This window comes from Punctularia strigosozonata (assembly GCF_000264995.1).
Source record: "Punctularia strigosozonata HHB-11173 SS5 unplaced genomic scaffold PUNSTscaffold_25, whole genome shotgun sequence".
Classification (NCBI taxonomy): domain Eukaryota; kingdom Fungi; phylum Basidiomycota; class Agaricomycetes; order Corticiales; family Punctulariaceae; genus Punctularia; species Punctularia strigosozonata.
Window position 1 is genome coordinate 42226 of NW_006767457.1, and position 15227 is coordinate 57452.

The following is a 15227-nucleotide window of genomic DNA, read 5'->3' on the forward strand; positions in this document are numbered from 1 at the left end:
TAGCGGTCAACACGGAACACCGAGCGCCTGCGCAAGGGCGGTTCTTATCTCACTGCAACATGCCAAGCATGAGTGAACGGAATATAGTCTCCTGAGGGAGCTAAGCGAATCGGACTTGCGCAGGGTGCAGCCAGCGCACTTTACAGGGTCACGCACCCGCCCATGACTTGGATTGTACCACGTTCGCGCCTGCGCCTCGAGAACAACGGTAAATGGGATGGACCGATGTGGTACTTGCACTGCTCTTGCAACGTAAAAGTCGTGCAGAGTCGGCGGACAAACGGAGTCCATTATTCAACAATACTGCGGGCCTTCGTCTGATCGTGAATCAGCAACGTGAGGAGCGGGCAGGTGACGGGCTCGGAGCTCGACTTCAAGTTCGTGAACTCTTCGGTGGTATGCGGCGTCTCGGTTTCATGGCCAGCCGTGAGCCCTACATGTTTGTTTGTGCCGTGGGTCTTTCGCAGATGTTGGATGGCATGGTACAGCGCTTGGGGGTCTGACTGATGGCTTACGAATGCCTGAGGTGATGAGGGCAAGTACAAGAGCTTGCGCGGTGCTCCGAAGAGGCTGTGCTGTCATCGCTGCCACTGTTGTAAACACGCGTACACAGACCAGTCATCCCCTTGCCGCCATCGTACGCCTCGACGACCGAGACCTCTTGCTCGTCGTGCGCTGTTCCGTTCATCATCACCGATCAGGCTAATCTCCATTACCTCTTTCCGACGCTCTTCACACTCTCCTCGTGGTTGTCGTCGCAATCGCGACCGCCCACCAACACGTCTTGCGACATCAAGTCCGAGCGGAGCCGGATCCCGAACCTCGTTCCCCAGATCACTTGCGGGTGTTGACATAAAGAGGAACGTTCAAGCTAATCGGCTGCGCGTGAAGCGATGCGTGAATCCAACTTCGCGTTCCCTGTGCAGAACAGGGCGTGTGTATGCATATCATCTCAACTTTATGATCGACGAGGTGAGCATCTTGTTCAGAATTTCTATCTCGTTTGGGTCTGCAAGAGTTTGCAATATCTATTGGGAGGTCGCTTGACCTATGGTTGGGATCCGAGGTTACGACTTCAGCCTTGTGGCAAACTATCACGAGTGCACCCGCTGCGCATATGTGTTTCGACTGAACCTCGGGGTCGTCTTTCGGGCCCAGAGATATTCGTTTCTTCTCATCAAGTCCGCCCAATATTCGCAAATACTGATTTCTCATCTCGCAGCGCTCGATACGACTTCGCCACTACCTCTGTTCAATTCCTTGTCTCATCTCACCTACCTCACCTCCACATCCCCTCGTATACGGGAGATCATGACCGTTGACGGAGGCCTGGAGCGACTTGTGCATCTTCTCCTTGACTTTACACTTTCACCGCCACCACCGACGAACCCTTCCCTAATCTATGGACTCTCGCTGGCAACCGCCACCACCCCTCCACGGCAACCTGTCCTGAACCCAAGCTCGTACGACAAACACGCTGCATACCGGTTCTCCCTAGCTTTCCAATGCGTGGTCAATATCGGGGTCAGAGGCAGCGAACCTATCCGTCAGCGTGTGGTGCAGGCTGGGACGCTGGATGTCGTCGGGCGAATACTCGAAGCTTGGTTGGCTAGCAAGGGCTTTGCTGTCGGGCCCGGCATAGTTGGCAATGGAAGGGAGACGCGAAATCAGAGACAAGCTCGAAGGCAGCAACAGCTTGAACAACGTCAAAGGGAGCAGGCTGTGGCGTTGGCGCGCGCTTTGCAGAGGGAAGTTGCTCTGACGTATGAAAGAATCGTGCGTATATAGCCATTCCTCATTGGGATTAAAACTGATGGAAATGCAATATAGTCGATGCAGGGTGGTGTAGCAGCCCCGGTGGAGAGCGAGACTATCATTATATCGCCTAGGGTGGAAGAACCTTTATCCTCAGCATCATCTGGTACAACGTCAGGCGTTACATCCGATGCTGAGACTCCGAATGGATCGAGCACACCCACTGGCTCCGTGGAAGTGTTTACACGCGACAGGAGCGGTACCATCCTAGCCCGCCCTGTATGGGATCAACCACCGAACAACGCCGTGACACGGAACATGCCCCCGATGCAAGCCGTAGCTCGTGCAACGAGCCGTGCCAACACCATCCGGGCCTCAGCCTCGAACACTCGTCGCGCACTTCCTCATCGGATGCGGGATAGCAGCGGCGGGCCCTCGGCGGGATCGCGGCCTGATCCCGACGTCGAAGAAGATGGCGATGTTGAGATGTCAGACCAATCCCGCGTGGTCTCTGACAGTGAAGTCGACCCGGAGACGTCCCGGGATCCCAGCCCGAACCCAGAGGCGGGGCCAGATCGCACCCGAGTACCCATTTCCCCTCAGCACGTTCGTCGTGCCGTCGGAATCGTCAACGATACAGCCGCATCGGAGCTGGAGATGAATCTCGACCCGGACGCTCATATCATTATCACGGCCGGCGAAGGAGGAGTAGGGGTTGGAGTTGAAGAGGGCATCGTCAGCCTGGAACAGAACGACGACTTCGCCCTGGGAGCGCCTCCTGGGGCCCCTGGGGCGATAGAGATGGGGACACAGACGACTCGAACGCAAACGCCGGAAGTAATGAGCGAACCTGAGGTTGAGGTCGCTACGACCCCTGCCGATGGAGGAGATGGCCGAAGGATGGCAACGGACGCGACCCCTCGTGCTGTCCCTATCGCTCTTCCGGGTAGCGTTCCGCCTCTCCCCGCTACAGCAGGCGAAGCAAACACCTCCCTTTCCACTCCGTCACGGATGCATACAGTACACCTCAGCGACGCCGGCACTACGACTACTAATGCCACTATTGACGCGACACCCACATCCACCACCACTACCGTTAACCGCTCTCCCGTCCTGAATAACGCCGCCGCCGCCAACATGACCACCGGTCCTGGAACCGGGACGAACACCACAGCTACCGCGACACCACATAACCACCCACATCACCATCACCACCGGGAGTCCGACGGACCCTACCGTGACGAAGATGTTCTCCTTAGTTTGCAACTCCTTGCCTACCTCAGCAAATACCCTCATGTACGCCAGGCGTTTTACAAGCCGCGCGTCGCCTTCCACCCGGCCACCGCCGGGCAGGTGAACCCACCAGAATCTGCAGCGCAGCCCAGTAAGGCTGCTGTCTTCACAGGCAAAGACGGGCAGACGACGACTCAGGGCTCTGGCTTCTTCAAGGCGTTCAGGTCTGAGACGAAAAACAAGGGCAAAGCGGCGGCGACTGCCGCCTCTGCTGCAGCCAACCCCGCTTCCGGTGGGGCGGTATCGTCGCAGGCCCAGGCTTCGTCATCTGCGCCTCCCCGTATGACCAACGTTTTCGCACTGGTGGAGCGATTTACCTTCCGGCCGAGCTCGATAGAGACCGAATCTCCTAATCCACCGCCCATGTTACCAGCCGAGATTCAGTACTGGGCTGGGGTCATCATGCGTAACGCGTGCAGGAAGGACGAGAGTCGGGGTGGCATTCGTCAATGCGCCAACAGTGAGTGTTTTCCCCTTCCCGTCTGTGCTGTGCTGAGTAAGCATACAGTGCTTTGTGGACGGTGGGAGAGCTATCCTCGAGAATTCGCTAAGTGCCGGCGGTGTCGGAAGGCGAAATACTGCGGGAAGGAGTGCCAGAGCACGGCGTGGAGCGAGGGTCACCGCTTCTGGTGCAGCGCCAAGGACGGAGACGAAGACCCACACCACAACGGCAATACTGAGCCGGGTGAGGATGGTCGGGACGGGGCTCGACGAGGTCGGGGACATGAAGGAGAGAGCACGCGCAGCGTTCGATCCGACGTGACAGTCACCACTGGTGCACGTAGTAGGGAGGTTACAGCTACGAATGCGGGCACGCAGACGACGACTGCCGGAACTGCCAGGGACACCCGTCGACAAGCAGCGCAACCCCCTCTGCTGCCTGGCCAAACCCCAGCGGCCATCGCCGCCGCTTTTCGAACAATGGGGAATCCTAACGTAATGCTTGGCGACTGGCCGAGGAGAGGCATGACTCCTGAAGACGCGCTGCGCCGAGCAATGATGCAACTCGCACCTCGGCGTGGCGATTTGGATGGTGCGCCCACCCAGGACAACACCACCCCTGCCATAAGACAAGAGGTTGCTATGCAGATTGAGACTACTCGAACGATCACTGGCACTCCGGAGATGGACCAGGACGGCGATGATGGTGTTACGTTTCGGGCGGCGAACATGGTGGTGGAGGAGGACTCTGTAGCGGCAGCCTTCTCTCCCTCCGACGACGCGATGATGCTCGATTGAGTATGGTGGACACGTCCCTTCCCTGCCGCTCCTTCATAAGATGATTTAATGTTTCCTATATTTCAGACATTTTCTCTTGACTTCTCTGGATACACCGCACGCTCTCTCGTCATTCAACACCTACACCCATGACCATCCTTGTCCACCCTCTCGCACATACTCTGCGGTCAACTCGCACAACCTCCTGCTACCCATTTCGCTCGCTAGGGCTATCTGATTGACATAGTTTCACATGTTCTCGCAATGTTCCATAGCATGTCTATAATCCGAACCAAGCGCAATACATATCATCCCGAGACGTTATTGCTGTGTGCAACTCGTGGCAAAGTTGCGCTTTTGCGTGACGTGATGAGTGACCGGAAGAATCCGGTGACCTGTGGTGACGTGGGTGTTCCCAAAAATTCGAGAGACTTCCACCTTGCCAACTTGACTGTGGTCACCTCCATCCAACGCCTTCTTCCTACTTCGCCTTCCTTGTTTTCCCTCCTCCCAATGGTTCGTGCTCGCTTCTTACCCTTTCAAGGCGGTTCTCAACGCAATTCGGAACTATAGGCTGCTCAGACGACCCTCAAGACTATCAAGTCTCTTGTTCCCCTGTTCGACCGCGTTCTCGTCCAGAGGTTCAAGCCTGAGACGGTGGATACTTGAGACTGTCACGGCCTTCCAAGTGCATGTATACTGACGCGTACACTGGACAGAAAACCGCGTCGGGTATCCTACTCCCCGCTTCGGCGACCAAGGACCCGCTCCCGGAGGCGACTGTGCTCGCCGTCGGCCCCGGTGCGACGGACAAAGATGGAAAGGTTATTCCCATGGCCACGAAGCCTGGTGACCGGGTGCTCCTTCCTGGTTGGGGTGGTAGCTCAATAAAGGTCGGCGAGGAGGTGAGCTAGATTCGCATTGTTCAGAAAATCGACCGCCCGCCTGCTGACATCGCTGCCTACAGGAATACTACCTCTACCGCGACTCCGAGATCCTTGCCAAGATCCATGAGTGAACGTGATAGTCGCAGTCGACCTTCGCGTCGTGGGATTTGTGCCCGAGGTGGTTCCGGATTCTGAGGGTTACGAGGTGTCGTGTGCAATCAATTGCCGCACGATTTGAGACCAAAATCATACATCCGCTATTGCTACTATGTCGCTAATCGCATTGCTTTGCATCGAATTAATACATCGCATCCCCACTCAGAATGTTATACTGCCACGAAGGAAGAAAGCAACTGTTGCTTGTTGAGCACTGTCCCATCCCTGAAGCTGTTCAACTCAAGCAAGAACTTCGAGCAGGAGGCACAAGCGACAGCGAGTTACTCGTCCTTAGTAATCTATCTGACACTTATTGGCAGCGTTTGAATGCCGTGCAGATGCTTTTCTGTCCTACACACAACGATATATGTCCATGAAAACTATCGGTATTGTAGTCAGCGCTGAAGAAGGGGGTAGATAGCTGCACCACAGACCTGTGACCGAAGTCGGTGTCCTCTGGACCATCTTTCCGACGCCGAGGAACATAGCCAAGTTTATATCTTCGAATCGTTCGTCTCCCGTCTCGAGGTTGACTACGAACAGACAATCCACGTCAAATGGTGTCCAAGCGCCCAAGCAAGGATCAAGGCTCACAGGAGCATCGTACATATTCACCCTCTGCGAAACATAACATGAGCATGCTGTGACACCTCATACGCTATCTGACGAACCTTCAGGGGGCTGGAGTAGCATGGCCTTGCGCTCCTCGGGTTTCACGGGAACTCGCAAACCTTGTCTTCTGGTCAGTACGATCTTGAACCGCAAGCAATCGCCTGACCATGTGCTTTGAATTGAATGGTGCTCGAGCAGGGTAATGGGCCCTTGTGCTCCTCGTCCATGACGAGCAGATCCAGAATGTCGAGGTCGTATCCCACTCCCGGCTTGAAGTGGAAGACGTCTTGACCGTTCGGCTGTTGCAGCAACCGTCAGAACGAATGGAGCATGCGGCTCGAATGACTGACCAGGACAGTCCCTTGGCCCCACTTGGATGTCCAGCGACCGCCGGTGAAACTATTCCAGCACCGAAGTCCATGATCATCTGCTCGACATCGACCACAACCCGAAGCTCGTGCTGGAGCACCGGTAGGGCAGTCGAGACAGCTACGAAGCGCTCCGCTTCGGGCAATTAGGAGTCGTCGAGTTGAGTTGGCTCAGTTCTATTCCTATACTTTTTGACAATATTTAGAGATATTCACCTCGCCGACTGTCAAGCTCGTAACTCGGTTGCCTCGACATCCGTCCCTGTTGCTGTTGTCGCCTTCTTATGCAGCGCGTCGGCGTGCTTCGTATTGAGCTCGCTATACCACGTCTTTGAGTGTCATTCGATCCACGTAAAGCGCGCGCCAAATCATCCATGCCTCGGAGTTCATAATTTCCTTAGCTCTGCAGGAGGTTTTAGTTGCTGGATTATACCGGGATTATCGGTTCGTCATGTTCTTCGTTTGACACACCGCTCTCTGATGAACATTTTTCAAGGCCTTATAGTGGCTTCGAGCTATCCCTGGAACTACTATTACTGGTTCTGCGAACCCCGCTACCAGTTGTTCTACTTGTCAAGCGTAACCGTTGTTGGAGTCGGTGCGTCAGTACCGTCTCTCGAGAAAGGTTGAGTGGGGTGCCGATTCTTCAGCGCTGGTGCAGGAGCAGCCGCCGCTATCGCGAGTCCACGGTATAGCCGTCCTGAGCATGCCTCCGCAAGAGTGCTGGTGCTATTTTCTTCCTCTACCTACGTTGAAATCCACTATGATGAATGTTAACGGTGCTATATAGCTCTTCACGTCCCTCATGGTTATCAACGTCACTGCTCTCGTCCACGCCGCGATACGCGATGGGTTCCAGAAGCTCTGCGAGACTATGGGTGTCCGATACATCCTCTGTTCTTGGGCGTTCTATTTGCTTGGGGGAGTCCTGTAGTACGTCCATGACGACAAGATGTGCTCCACAACCGACGGGATGCAGTGCGAAGAGATTTCCAGAGAGCAAGGCGCCTGGAAGGTGCTACGGTTTCTTCGAATGCTAGCGTGTCCGTGCTGAACGAACCTCTTCGCAGGTTTGACATATTCGGTGCCTCTCACCCGCTCCTGCACATATGTGTGATCATCGGTGCCGTTCTGCACTACGTCACTGTCTTGCGAATATTCCATCATTGGCACCCTGCTGTTGGTCTGGCCAATGGTACGTAACGTCCTTGACGAGATAGGGTGTTCGTTCACTGAATATCTGCGTCTAGATGTTTGCGATGCGCGCTGATTCGACAGGCCATACAGACCATCTCATCTAATGCATAATCTGTGCTCGTCACATAGCTTTGGGCAGTGTCAGAAGATGTAACCTCCAGACCATCTTCATGTATTACATGGCGGAGGTGATACGGTAGTATACGACCATACAAGTACAACTAAACATACTTTCGTCCTGAAATAAGAACAGGGGAAGGGGAGAGAGAAGCTCCATGGAGAGGATATAAGTCAAGAAAAACGGGAGATCATGGAAACAACATCAGAGTCAACACTTTCAGTAAACAACAAGACGCCACATTTCGCGATGTATATCATGCCGTTGCGCTCGAAATGTTTACCCTCCTATACCTGTCCGGGAGGCCCGCTATGGGTCGCGCGCCATCAATCCCTCCCTGGTACCCATCTTGCTGCTGCCCCTCCTCTCCGCCCGCTTGCGGATCTGCCTCATCAGCCGGATACGACAACATTGTCCGCTTCGTGTTCTCCGGACCCAGCGTCTGGCTCGCGAGCCGCTTGAAGCTTGGCCGACCAGAACCATCCCCGTCCGAGGTAACGGACGCGCCGTCGTCGCTTCCGCCGGCCGGAGGGCGCATGGTCGTGTCGGGCGGTGGGCCCATGCGACCCTGCGACGTGCCCGGGCGGCTACCGCTCGCTTCGCCGCCGAGCGCGCCGGTGAGACTCGACGACGAGTTGGACGACGAAGGCCGGCTCTGAGCGTTGAGTGTCGCGTTCAAACCCGATGCCGAGAGGTTCCCTCCGGCGCCGGATTGGTGACCTTGCTGGCTCGAGGTCGCCTGAGACGGAGGTTGGGGCGACACGCGCGGCTTTTTCGGGGCGATATTGAGACGCATCGGCATCCTGCGCGCGAGCACCGCCTGCTCGTACGACCGCAGGTCGTCCGACCCATTGGGAGCGCGGGCGTAGGCGGCATGAGCGACGTTGTTGTAGTTGTTCGCGTTGATCTGCTCGACGCCGGGCGTCTGGGGGTGATGGTGATACGGCGGTTGTTCGACGTTCGCGGCGGCTGGCGTCTTCACGGACGGGAGCGAGGCGACGCGGCTTAGACCGCGCTTCAGCCCTCCAGGTCGAGCGAGATTATCCCCGTTGACGCCTACACATTGTATATGAGGAACCAGAATGCATGCGAGAAGTGGGACAAACGTACCGCTAGGCTGGCCAAGGGGACCACCCCCGCTCAACGGCGTCTTCAAATACTGCTTCCAGAAATCACGCAGCTCCTTGGTCTCCACCTCCTTCGAGCTCAACGGCGTCTTGCCATCTGCAACAACGCCGGCGTCATTCACGAACTCGCCAACAAGATCCTCCCAGGAGGATGGTGGCAAATCACCTTTAGAGTAGTCAAAGCCGAGCTGCCTGCTCAACGTGCTCAGCGGCGTCTTGAACGGCGAGAAGAGGCCGGAAAACGGCCCCTGCCTCTCCTTCTCCCGGTTCGGCATCGGCGTCTGCATGTCGAAGGCGCCTATGATCGACGACGTCAGAAAAAATCGGGCGTCGTCGCGGGCCAGAACCATAACGAACCGGGTGTCATGCCGCTGAAGAACGGTTGACCGTCGTTCGCCAGGCCAGCAAGGACGTTGGGATCGTCAAGGCTCATCAGTCCGAACGCGTTCGACACGCCGTCCGGCTGCTTCCCGTCACCATACACTGCGAGAAAGACGGTCAACCATCCGTACTGTTAACAAGAGCCGAGTTGGCGCTGCTCACCTTTAGGCGACAACTGCGCATTATGGTGGACGTTTCTTCCCCCTTCGGAAGCGACGCTCCCGGCGCGCTCGTCTCCGCCCGGGAAATGTCCCGCAGAACTCGCCGCGCTGGCATCGCTCGCCGAGCTGGCATCCGACGCGTTCCGAGCGTGATGCGCGCCGTTCAACCCACCGTTCGGATGCCTGAACGACGCGTACCCGTCCTGCGCGTGGGGCTGATGCTGTTGTTCGTTATCGAATAGGCCCTCGAAGGCCGTCGTCTCGTACTTAACACCGTCGTCCGAGGACGGTGGCCATCCCGATATGGTGGTGGCCGTGGTGGCCGCCGGGTTCGAGTCGAATCTCGGGCGGATCAATTCAGCTAACAACAATAAAAAAAGGACATCAATAAATACCGACGCTCCGTATTCGTACACACAGGCACACAACATAAGAGAGAGGAAAGGAAGAGAATAGGAATCACTTACATCCCCCACTACGCGCGGCCGCCGCCTGAGCTGCTTCCTGCACCTGCTGCTGCACCATTTGTCGCCTGAACATTTCCGCATGCATCCTGTACCGCATCCCAGCGTCCTGGCCGATATTCGGCGGCAGCTGTCCCTGCGTCATTCCGTGCAACTGCGGCTGCGTCATGTGCGGGGAGCTGCCCGCGCTCGTACCCGAGTCGATGGAATCGCGCGTCGAACCTGACATGGTGAGCGACGGGGTGGGCGACGACGAGCCGACGCGGTTCATAAGATCGCCGGTGGGTCCGTACACTGCGTTCTGGCTCTGTGTCTGGGTAACGGGCGGAGGCATCGGAGGCGCCGGGAACGTGAACTGGTGGTTGCCGTAGAGCCCCTGGAGCGCGGTCGAGCCGACGCTGTTGGTGGGTCCAGGATTGATGCCGCCGGCCAGGCCGGCGGGGTGAACGTAAGGTGCGTGCGGACTAGCGTTGGCGTCGACAGATGAGTGCATCGTCGGGCTCGCGTTCGGGTTCAGGCCAGGGTTGTAGCCAGTTTGGTTGAGGATGAAGGCGTCATCCGAGTATCCCCTCCCGTGTCCGGGATTGAACGAGGTGGAAGGGGGATTGTGGATGGAGCCTGTCTGGGCGTACAGGCTGGGACCGGCGAACGAGTAGTCGGAGAGAGGGGGCAGACCGAGGTTGAAGTTGTTCGAGGAAAGTGCGACGGATCCTACAGGTGGCAAGTTGATTCCACTCGCAGCCGCGTTTGATGCTACCAGAGTTCTATGTGAGTCATGCGATGCGGATGGTCAACGACTGGGACGTACTGGATCCGGGCATCCGAGGTGGCATGTGTCCCGGGCCTGCTGGGGCTGTTTGTCGGTGGAATTTGATATATGTACATCGCGTCTTCCGTTGAATACATTTCGCTGACGGGAAGAGGTCAGTATATGCGTCGACATATTCGGAAAGGGAAACGATCCAAGGCTCGCATGACGTCATCACATTGGGTGACGATAATGCGAAGTAGACACGATCGAACACAGAACTGGGTAGAACAAAAATGAATGGAAAGAACTACGAGTACTCACAACATGGATTAGCGCCGTCGCAGGGTAATGTACCTTGTACGCATTGATCGCAAGCTTGTTTCGAGGTCGTAGCACGGCATGCAGCTGCAGCACCTAAACATAGGCTGTGATTAGCGTCGAAGTTAGAGCTTTTTCAGTCGAACCGAGACTGGGGCGGCGCGAACTAGCAGGATCTGACTCCGCGACGAGCGAACAACAAAAACGTGGGAAAATAGTGTAGTCCGTCCACTCACCCTTCCTGCGCTGGTTCGAGGGCGCGTTCGTCACTGGGGGCTTTTCCGATGCGTGGCATTTGTTAATGTGGCGAGAGAGGAGGTCCGAGCGGGCGAACTGGTCGCCGCAGTGTTGGCACTTGTACGGGCGGTCGCCGGTGTCTGTCGAAGGGAAGGGTCAGCATATATGCTTTGACGCGCTTTGTCACGCGAGTCAAGCGGGCGCATATAGTCGAGTGGAGGGACTGTATGCGCGGCCTGGGTGGGGTGAAAGTATGTAACGAGACTTACGAGATCGCATGTGTCGGGCGACATGCTGCGGCCTGGTGAACGTCGCCTGGCAGACTGGACACTTGTGATCTCCGGCCATCGTGGCGATTTAGGCAGTGTCGATGCTGCGAAAGGTGGGGAGAGGATCTGGAGCAGGGCGGAGCCGAGGGTCTAGTAGGGAGCGCGACTGAATGGAGTGGGCGGGGAGTGATGGGGTGGAGCGGAAGAGGCGATCCTTCGGTGAGAGCTAAGCCTGCGATGGGGCCGGCGGTATGTGGTGTACAGGGGCTTTGTGTGTTCGGGACGTTGAGCGCGTCGACGGCAGTTGGCGTCGGGGACGGTGGAGTTGGTCGTCGTGGAGCAAGGAATTGGAACGAGCGTCGGGTCGGGCAAAAGGGGCGGTCGATGTGTGATTCCTCAGGCGAAGGGGTGCGACGAGTTGTGGAGCACCATGACGCGTGAGAAAGTGACGCACACCCCGGTTCTCAGGCGCTGATATGGTTTAGGAACGCGCGCGCTTCGTTGGCCGCACCGCCCATGGCCCGTTTCGAGAACCCTCCAGTCCTCCCCAGAGCCAGCCACTGGCGTCGCCCGGTTTCCTCCCCGCCGGCCCCGTCCGTCCGAGCACAGTCTGCGACTTTCCCTTCCATGTGTGCTTGCGGGCCTTTCCTGTGTATTCTCGCCCCGCCTCGCTCGTTCCAAGGCCTGTCAGATGATATGACATCATAGATCCCTTCTTTTCGGTTACAGATCCGCGCTCATTCTGTCGCGCTTCTCGCAAACGCGGAGATGACGCCATCCGATTCCGCTCGGTCCCTAGAACCTTTGACGCCCATGGCAGCCAAACAACGCCTGTCTCGTCGCTACTTACTCCTGTCTCACTTGCCGTGCCTTTTCCGTGTCTCAGTCTGATAACTTCCAACAAAGGCCTGGCGCCAAAGCTTGTTGACTGCGGGCTGGTCATCCATGGCCCGCCGGGCACTTGGAAGCCACCCTGGAGATGGGCGCGCTAATTGATAGCGACCGTACCTGTTGGCATGCGAACGTTCGACATGAGAACTGCCCTCTTTCCGCGAGTGGAAAGACCGAACGCGCGCCTTGCCAATCGTTCGGCCCCGAATCCCACCCTCTGCCGCTACGCCTAGCTAAAGTCGGCGCCACGTTCTCGAACTCTATGCCGTCCGAACAGTGGCCATATGAACTCGATATCTATGCAGTATGAGCAGCAGATACAGGGTCCTGGTTTCATGTCATCTTCTGGCTTTGTGCCCGGGCATATGACCCCGGAAGAACGCACCCCATCCGCACGACCATTCCTGCGTATAACGTTATTGTTATCGGTATGACTGCTACCGGCCATTCAGACTGGAAGCTGGCTATGATATTAGCGAGAGACCGCTCGTAGACGACATTTTCCCTTCCGGTCAAGAATGGTCTTGCCCTGCGACAGACCACCAATGACCATGCACGACTGTTCGCCTTGACCTGCGTCACCGTAGGTTACCGTCCCCGAATAATCAACCCTTGATTTGCCTAATACCCAAATCCGACCCTATCGTGACGACTGCGCACGTACAGAATACTTAGGCACCGCGTATGACGCAACGCGTACCCCAGATGCGAAGCATACTGCATTCGGTTCGCGTTATCGCATTATTCCGAGCTCGAAGCTCAGGACGAAGCAGCAGCAGCCTTGACGAACTCGGCGCACCGCTCGGCGACCATCACCACGGGCGCCTGCAGATGCGCCCCGGGTATCGTCGGAAACACGCTCGCGTCCGCGATCCTCAGGTTCGCCACGCCGTGCACCCTCAGCCGATCGTCCACCACCCCGCCTTCCGCCTCGGGCGCCATCCGGGCCGACGACGAATAATGATACGTCGTCCCCGCGTTCTCTCGAACCCACTCGTCCACCTCGCGGTCCCTCTCCCCGGGCGGCGCCGACCACGGCGTCATCGGTACGACCCCCTTCCCCTCCACAGGCAACCGCGCCTGAAACGCCAGCGCGAACCGGACCGCCTTCCTCAACACCACCACGTCCTCCGGGTCGCTCAACAGCCCCAGATCCACCACCGGCGCATCCCGCGCATCCTTCGACGCGAGCCTCACCGACCCGACCGACCTCGGCTGCACCGCCGCGCACAAATAGCTAAACACGCCCCTCTTCGGCGTCCCCTGGTTCGTGGGCGGGTCCGAGTCCACCGGGAGGAACATCACCTCGATATCCGGCACGTGCCGTGGCGTATGCCGGTGCGCGTGCTCGAGCACGTCCTTCCTGATCGCGGTCCCGTCCTCGCTGAGCGCGGAGGAGGGCAGGAAGATCCCGGCCTGCTGCACTTGCGAGCCAAAGATGCCCTCGCGCGTGAACACGTATTTGAGCAGCTGCCCGACGGCGAAGAGCGGTTTGGCTTGCAGGCCTTCGATCGATTCTTCGAGCGGGACGTGGTATTGCACCGGGACGCTGACGTGGTCTTGCTGCGACATGCCGTCAGTAATTGGGGACCAGGCGAGTCTAGAGCGTGATATAGATACCAGATGAGCGCCCACACCGGGCATGTCGCGGACAACTTGAATCTTGTGGAATTCGAGATCGGCTCGAGGACCTATGCCACTGTCGTCCGCGTCAACTTCGCCCGTCATCAACCCGGTTGAGTGTGGATCTCTACCTGAGCAGGAGGAGTTGAGGAGTGATGATAGCGCCAGCGCACAGTATGATCTCCCTGGTCGCCACTACGGAGTACTTCGCGGTCCCTTCGCCCTTCGCCGTAGCATCATCACCGAATTCGACGCTCGTCGCGCGAATCACATCGCTCTCCTTGTCGAACCCGACGCGATGCACCAACGCGCCCACAGAGATCGTCAGCCGACCTTTCCTCTCGCTGACCAGCTTTTGAGGCAAGAACGCGTCTTGAATCATGTTCCGTTTCCCGTCCTTTGCGATCGTCGAGTCTAGTCGCGAACACCACGCGACGGGCCCGTTCGGATCGTTCCCGTCCGCCACGACCGGCACGCCGAATGTCGCAGCTGCATCGTAGTTCCTACGCATATAAGTACAAGCTACGCCGCCTCAAAAGTCCGGGTCACTCACTCTTTCACCACGTTGAAATTTATGTCTCCTTTGATCTGCGTCTGCCACGGACCTGTGTGCATACCGAACGTCAGCGACAACTTCGCAGCAAGCCCAGCGGTACACACCCTCCGACCCCATGAACGCCGGTGTGTCCTTCGGCGGTATCCACATTTGCGACTTTTTGAACGCCGGCTCGACGTCCTCCCACCCCCACCCCTGCCTCCCCGCAATCGCCCAGGCGTTATACTCCCCCGGCACGCCGCGCGTATACAGCTCGGCGTTCACGAGCGTCCCCCCGCCGAGCCCCTTCCCTCCGATCATGTCGACCACCCGCCCGCCGAGCCCGGGCTGCGGCACCGTGCGCTGACGATAGACCGGCGCGGTCTTCGTCGTGAAGTTGCTCGCGAGGAGCGGGACGTGCGCCGCCCATCCGTCGACGAGCGGGCCGCGCTCGAGCAGCAGCACGCGCGCGTTCGGATCTTCGCTCAGCCGCGACGCGACGACGCAACCCGCCGTGCCCCCTGCATATCCCATCGTGAACCTCCATGAGCACGACGTTGAGATGTCAATGAGTTTGCGAAATCGCACCTCCGACGACGACGTAGTCGAACGTCTGCCCGTCCAAGCTCTTCGGCGCGCTCGTAGGATAGGTCGAAAACAAGCCCATGTCGGCGTCTTCAGGTCGGTTGGAGGCGGTCCGTTCGCGATGTCGACGTCCTTGAGGGGCTTTTACGACCGCCGTCCGTGGAGATGGTACCCACGAGAACCTCCATAGCCAGCACTGCCGTCAGATGCGTACGAGATGGCATGGAACGGAACTAAACAGGGGAACGGTCAGACTGCGCAGTTATCTCACGCCCGTCTAT

General features: G+C 57.7%; 5 protein-coding genes across 5 annotated transcripts; 3 read left to right on the plus strand and 2 right to left on the minus strand.

The window, feature by feature from the left end:
- Positions 1–677: 677 nt before the first annotated feature.
- On the plus strand, positions 678–4584 carry PUNSTDRAFT_147032 (uncharacterized protein). The gene is made up of 4 exons (XM_007389207.1): positions 678–972; positions 1223–1776; positions 1831–3508; positions 3557–4584. Exons 1-4 carry the CDS (start codon positions 894–896, stop codon positions 4285–4287), a joined length of 3042 nt encoding a protein of 1013 aa, XP_007389269.1. The 5' UTR covers positions 678–893; the 3' UTR covers positions 4288–4584.
- Positions 4585–4722: 138 nt separating this feature from the next.
- PUNSTDRAFT_93986 (hsp10-like protein) lies at positions 4723–5478 on the plus strand. Its single transcript, XM_007389208.1, has 4 exons — positions 4723–4782; positions 4840–4923; positions 4986–5171; positions 5234–5478. Exons 1-4 carry the CDS (start codon positions 4780–4782, stop codon positions 5282–5284), a joined length of 324 nt encoding a protein of 107 aa, XP_007389270.1. The 5' UTR covers positions 4723–4779; the 3' UTR covers positions 5285–5478.
- Positions 5479–6457: 979 nt separating this feature from the next.
- On the plus strand, positions 6458–7492 carry PUNSTDRAFT_78043 (Hly-III-like protein; the record flags this gene model as incomplete). The annotated part of the gene is made up of 7 exons (XM_007389209.1): positions 6458–6640; positions 6709–6733; positions 6786–6887; positions 6951–7015; positions 7080–7222; positions 7269–7304; positions 7360–7492. Coding segments are annotated over 7 exons (687 nt in total), but the record flags the coding sequence as incomplete, so codon positions are not given.
- Positions 7493–7620: 128 nt separating this feature from the next.
- PUNSTDRAFT_123274 (uncharacterized protein) lies at positions 7621–11682 on the minus strand. The gene is made up of 9 exons (XM_007389210.1): positions 11313–11682; positions 11043–11183; positions 10810–10902; positions 10546–10647; positions 9741–10490; positions 9275–9634; positions 9089–9214; positions 8715–9029; positions 7621–8660 (listed from the first exon to the last, which is right to left on the minus strand). Exons 1-9 carry the CDS (start codon positions 11389–11391, stop codon positions 7861–7863), a joined length of 2766 nt encoding a protein of 921 aa, XP_007389272.1. The 5' UTR covers positions 11392–11682; the 3' UTR covers positions 7621–7860.
- A 1280-nt stretch (positions 11683–12962) lies between these two features.
- On the minus strand, positions 12963–14895 carry PUNSTDRAFT_78046 (GMC oxidoreductase; the record flags this gene model as incomplete). Its single annotated transcript, XM_007389211.1, has 4 exons — positions 12963–13766; positions 13824–13902; positions 13958–14329; positions 14483–14895. 4 exons carry the CDS (start codon positions 14893–14895, stop codon positions 12963–12965), a joined length of 1668 nt encoding a protein of 555 aa, XP_007389273.1.
- Between the last annotated feature and the right edge of the window lie 332 nt (positions 14896–15227).

Bases quoted from the DNA above. Each gene is read 5' to 3' on its own strand.
- PUNSTDRAFT_147032 (XM_007389207.1), top strand. From the start codon at position 894: ATGCGTGAATCCAACTTCGCGTTCCCTGTGCAGAACAGGGCGTGTGTA. The intron at 1,777-1,830 runs GTGCGTATATAG...AATGCAATATAG, and splicing joins CTCTGACGTATGAAAGAATC to TCGATGCAGGGTGGTGTAGC. The intron at 3,509-3,556 runs GTGAGTGTTTTC...GTAAGCATACAG, and splicing joins CATTCGTCAATGCGCCAACA to TGCTTTGTGGACGGTGGGAG.
- PUNSTDRAFT_123274 (XM_007389210.1), bottom strand. From the start codon at position 11,391: ATGGCCGGAGATCACAAGTGTCCAGTCTGCCAGGCGACGTTCACCAGG. The intron at 10,648-10,809 runs GTGAGTACTCGT...TCTTCCCGTCAG, and splicing joins CGACGGCGCTAATCCATGTT to CGAAATGTATTCAACGGAAG. The intron at 9,635-9,740 runs GTAAGTGATTCC...TATTGTTGTTAG, and splicing joins GGCCGCGCGTAGTGGGGGAT to CTGAATTGATCCGCCCGAGA.
- PUNSTDRAFT_93986 (XM_007389208.1), top strand. The intron at 4,924-4,985 runs GTGGATACTTGA...TACACTGGACAG, and splicing joins AGAGGTTCAAGCCTGAGACG to AAAACCGCGTCGGGTATCCT. The intron at 5,172-5,233 runs GTGAGCTAGATT...CGCTGCCTACAG, and splicing joins CAATAAAGGTCGGCGAGGAG to GAATACTACCTCTACCGCGA.